The sequence below is a fragment of the Lipotes vexillifer genome, unplaced genomic scaffold (assembly GCF_000442215.2).
Source record: "Lipotes vexillifer unplaced genomic scaffold, Lipotes_vexillifer_v1.1 scaffold2000, whole genome shotgun sequence".
Taxonomy (NCBI): Eukaryota; Metazoa; Chordata; class Mammalia; order Artiodactyla; family Lipotidae; genus Lipotes; species Lipotes vexillifer.
In genome coordinates this window covers 569,189-574,284 of record NW_006770731.1, presented here as the reverse complement: position 1 = coordinate 574,284, position 5,096 = coordinate 569,189, and the positions used below count along the sequence as shown (strand labels likewise).

The 5,096-nt window shown below is 38.1% G+C and overlaps 1 protein-coding gene across 1 annotated transcript in view; it reads right to left on the bottom strand.

Moving 5' to 3' along the window:
- TLK1 (tousled like kinase 1) overlaps nucleotides 1-5,096 on the bottom strand; it is a 151,880-nt gene that overhangs the window by 48,462 nt on the left and 98,322 nt on the right. Inside the window, exons 9-10 of the mRNA XM_007446344.1 lie at nucleotides 2,173-2,283; nucleotides 1,922-2,058 (exon numbers count right to left, since the gene is read on the bottom strand). Coding sequence (XP_007446406.1) covers nucleotides 1,922-2,058; nucleotides 2,173-2,283 — 248 coding nt within the window. The remainder of the gene's footprint in view (nucleotides 1-1,921; nucleotides 2,059-2,172; nucleotides 2,284-5,096) is intronic.

Sequence of the window (5,096 nt, the reverse complement as noted above, 5' to 3'; positions counted from 1 at the left end):
AATATATATATAAAATATTACTAATTTTTATTTATTTCTCTTCTCATCCTCCAACTACTTCGGGTTATATCACAGATATACAGCTTGATATATACTGATAAATATCAACTGCTTGATATAAAATATGTATATGTAACAACATACAGTATGCCCTCAGTAAATGTTTATTAGTAATAAGAAATGCAATTAATTTTTTAAAAACTAGATTACTGCTTTATTATAAAAGGATACAACTCAGAAATAGCCAGAGGGAAGAGATGCATAGGGCGAGGTATGGGGAAAAGACATGGAGTTTCCATGCTCTCCCTGAGCCTGATACCCTCCCCAAATCTCTACATGTTCACCAACCCAGAAGCTCCAATTTTACTCTTTTTTTGACAGCTCAATGGAGAAATTTTAACAACCGGCAGAGTTTATTTTTTAAATTCATATTATTAGTTTATATTTAAGGTTATATTACATAAACTTCTCTTTTATTCATTACCAGGACAACTGTAGATCTGGGTTTAGTAGCTCAGAAAAACACTCGAAAATTTTAAGTTCTATCTCAACTGTATTTCCTACTCTCCATTTCTACTGTTAATATTTTAGCTCAAGCCTTATCACCTTTCATTTGGATGTTTCTCCAACTGAACTGTCAACAATCTATGTTCTTTCCAATATTATTCCCACATCACCACCAGCTCCCTTTCTAAAACTCAAATCTGACCCCACACACCACACATAACACTGTAAGAGCTCCCTATTATCCACAGAATTAAACCCCAAACTTCCTACCATCATAAAGACACTGTCCTCCATTACAGTATACCTCACACCCAGCACAGCTGTGTTGAACAGAAGCTGGATAAATCAACTGAGACAGAGAGACCACTCTGGAGGTAGAGAGAAGACCATTCTGTGCTTAAGTCCTGGGAACCAGTGTTTGAAACAGCAGATATTATGTGAAATAAAGCTTTGCCTCCATTTTCCATTTAACTGGACTGACTCTGGGAAAGCTGATTTAGATGGTGGCACCACTCTTGCTTTAAAGGTTATTAAAAGTTTTCCAGCTAGAAAAACCCAAAAAAAACAAAAGGAGGAGCACAGATCCCGGCTCAACACATAAACAGTCAACCTACCCTTAGCTACAACCATCTGAACTCAAGAAAACATGGCAACAACGATTTCTCCATTTTAAAGTTTACCTCAGAAGTGCTAAAGCCACATGCTCAGTTCAACTGACTTATGAGTTACTATGTCTGAGGCTGCAGAGAAAATGTTCATGTCTTTTCCATAGGAATAGAGAGCAGGCAAGTGCTGAAGTAAGGACTGGGGAATGGGGGTCGGGGCGGGGGGGAGAACTAAGCAGAAAAATCCCAAGATATATAGATATAAATCTTCCAATGAAAGTTCAAACTTTTAACAATTTCCCTCCCAACTAACCTATAAAAAGCTAGGTCAGTTTATGTTCTGGAAAAGTCATGTTTAGAATAATACATCATACACTGTACAGATGAATGCTAACTAATCAAGAAGTCTGCTAAAGCTAAAATTGTAATGCCTGGGGCTTCCCTGGTGGCGCAGTGGTTGAGAGTCCGCCTGCCGATGCAGGGGACACGGGTTCGTGCCCCGTTCTGGGGGGATCCCGCGTGCCGCGGAGCGGCTGGGCCCGTGGGCCATGGCCACTGGGCCTGCGCATCCGGGGCCTGTGCTCCGCAACGGGAGAGGCCACAACAGTGAGAGGCCCGCGTACTGAAAAAAAAGAAAAAAAAAAAAAAAAAATTGTAATGCCTGTTCTATGTTCCTTTCAAATGTATTAAATTCTGATTTCAAAGAGTAGTAAGGAGTAAATGTAGAACACAATTCCAAATCTATAATCTTTGAAAGTAATGAAAACCCAAAGGAATACTAAATTTTTTAAAATGTAAGAGTGACTAACTTTACAAGATTCTGAAATGCAAAACCATCTGTCCATTGTTCAGTAAATGAAGCACCATGTCTAACGGTCGTGAAATGCCCAAGGCGTAATCTGTCTTGCATACTCTTCTCTCTGCTTGACAGTTTTTCTTGTGTACTCTGAAAAAAGGAGGAAAAATCATCATTCAATTTTATTAATTTAAATTTTAAAAGCATACAAAGTAAAAGGGGCTAGTGAAAGGAGAGGGAAAATTTATTGAACTTTTAACTTACCTTTTCGATAAGCAGCTTCTTGCTCATTGATATGCACTTATTTAATCGTTCTTTGTATTTTTCAAGTAATTTTTGTTGTTCATCTATCTGCCGTCTGAGATCACAATTAGCCTACAACATAAGTAGATGATGAAAAAGGTCTACAATTTGTGTATATGCGACATTTAAGAATATTTATACATTTTGAACAAATTTGATAAAGGGATTAATAAGATTAAGTATTTGAATATGATTCTAAAACTTTTATTAAAACATCTACTTACCATGGGAATAATACTGTTATATGCTGCTTAATTGTGTAGTGGAAAAGTACATGGAATTTGTATCCATACTCCATGGGTTCAAATCCACACTCTAGGATATATAATCTGGGCTAAGTCAAACAAGTTATCTGAACCTTAGCTCAGTTTTCTTATTTCTAAAACAGAGCAACATCATTCTATCTCATTTAATTAAAAATAACTGAAATATAGTAATACAAAGCGTCTAACACTTAAAAATGAATGTGAGTTCTCTTCCATCTTTTGTAACTAATAAAACTTTTTTCTCCATTAAACTTGTGGAAGACACTGCAGATGCCCATCCAACAGCTAACTATTCTCACCATCTTTCTTGGCCATATGAATACAAATTTTGTTAACTTTGTAGGCAGCCATACGCTCAGGCAAGGGTCTTCTCTCTAAACTCAGAAGATGAGTCTGATTAGTCTAGTACAGTCAGTCACCAGGGAACAACCTGGAGAGCTTGTTGGAACACAGATTACTGGAACCCATTCCCAGTTTCTGAATTAGTAGCTCTAGAGTAGGCTCTAAAGGTTTATTTCTAATTTCCCTAGTAATGTTGATGCTTCTGGTCTGGGGATCATTCTTTGAAAACCATAGGTCTAGGCCAATCATGGTGGAAGCCAAAAGACAGCGACATAATACATCAAAAATGCTGGGAGAAAATACTGCTGCCAACCTAAAAGTATGTATCTAATAAAATTGTTTTCCAAGGAAAAGGGTAAAAAAAGATACTTTCAGAGGAACATAAATGGAATTTAGCATCAGACCCTTATCATTAGGTGCAATTCAAACAGAACCCCAACAAATTGTTTATGTGTGTGAAAACTGAAAAACTGACTCTAACACTTCTCTAAGACAGCAAAGGGCCAAAAATAACCAAAAAGGAGATGGTACTTGTTCAACCACACATCAAGGTTTAATATAAACCTAGAGTCATTATAATCACCCGAATCTTTCCTTCTTCCGTAGTAATGGAAAACCAACATTTTATTCTGGATTGATATATGTCTAGCTAAAAGACTGTATTTCCCAGCTTCCCTTGCAGCTAACAATGGTCAGTGAAATGTAAGCAGAAGTTGTTTAGTGGAATACCCAAGAAGGCTGCACACAGAATTGCTGCATTTTTTATTTCCTTCCTCTTCCTGTTTTCTGCTTAAGAACACAGATATCATAACTGTGACTCTAATAAATATTTTGTACCTTGATATGATCTTCAAGATGAAGGCCATGTACTAAGGGTGAAAGAGCAGAAAAACTGCTATATGACACTGTGAAGCCATCACACCTGGGCTGCCCCCTTCTGCTCTTCTCTCAAAAAATAATATTGTGTCTCATTTAAAGTACTGCTGTTTATAGAAACCTGTCCGGACACCTACAGCCTGAGCAGCTCAGTTGTTTCTGCTTGATAGCAAGGCTCTGCCTGGCCGGAAATAAAGCATAGCCAGTTAAATGGCATTTCCACAAAACCTACTACCTTCCATTCAAAGGCCTGTGGCCCCTTATGCTTTGTCCAGGGGGATAACAGCTCAACCACACATCGCTGTCTGGACAGATGAACAGGCTCCAGGCCCTCCTCAGTCACATCTGGGATGAATGGTCAGTGTGGCAGTAGCAGCTGCAATTGCAGTGCCCCACCCAGCCTCCCTCACTAGCCCAGGGGCCAGGGAAAGACTGCGCCTCCACCCTTCTCCTCACAGAGGTGAGCAGCATGCAGAGAAAAGGAAAGCCTATCTCGGGTGTGTTAGTGAGGGGCACTGTGTTCCATGGGTTATCCCAGTGCCATTTCCTCCTGGCCTGCTATGGAAGGGCCCACCTCCATCCCCAACTGGATTTGGTTTTGGGCAGGTGACTAAGTGGGCAGGAGACTCTGTACCCTCATGCTCTGACTTGGAGCCCCCCTTTCCTGTTCTACTCTCAAAAAATAATATTGTATATCATTTAAAGTACTGTTGTTTATGTTCTCTGTTACTAACAGCCAAAGACAACTGCTAAATGATAAAAAGATGCTGTTGTACCAGTACAGGAATATACAAATAGAATATGGAACTTAACACAGGACACAGAAATAGATCCACTTGTATATGAAAACGAGATTGCATGATGGGGCTGGCAGTAAAAAGTGGACTTTTAATTCTGTGGTCTGGACAACTGGTTCTCTACATAGAAAGAAATTAAAATGAAACCTTACTTCATGCTATACCCCAAAATAAATCCCAGTGAGAACTTGTACTGAAAAAGCAGACTATAAAACTTTTAAAAGAAAATATAGAAGAACATCTTTATGATATTAGGGATAAAAACCACAAATTATTTTGGTATACTTTTGATAATAATTTGGTACAAACTATAAATAAAAAGATATGTTTAATCATATAAATTTTAAATGATCTAATCATCAAAAGACAGTACAAAGAAATAAAAAGATAATTCACACACTGGGAGAAAAATCAACATATATGGCCAACAAAAAACTGATATCAATTTAAAAAACAACAGGAACCCATTAAGAAAAATGAACAAAAAAAATGATCATTTACTTCACGGAAGAAATACAAATAGTTAATAAATATTTTTAAAGATGCTCAAAGGGGCTTCCCTGGTGGCGCAGTGCTTGAGAGTCCGCCTGCCGTTGCAGGAGAC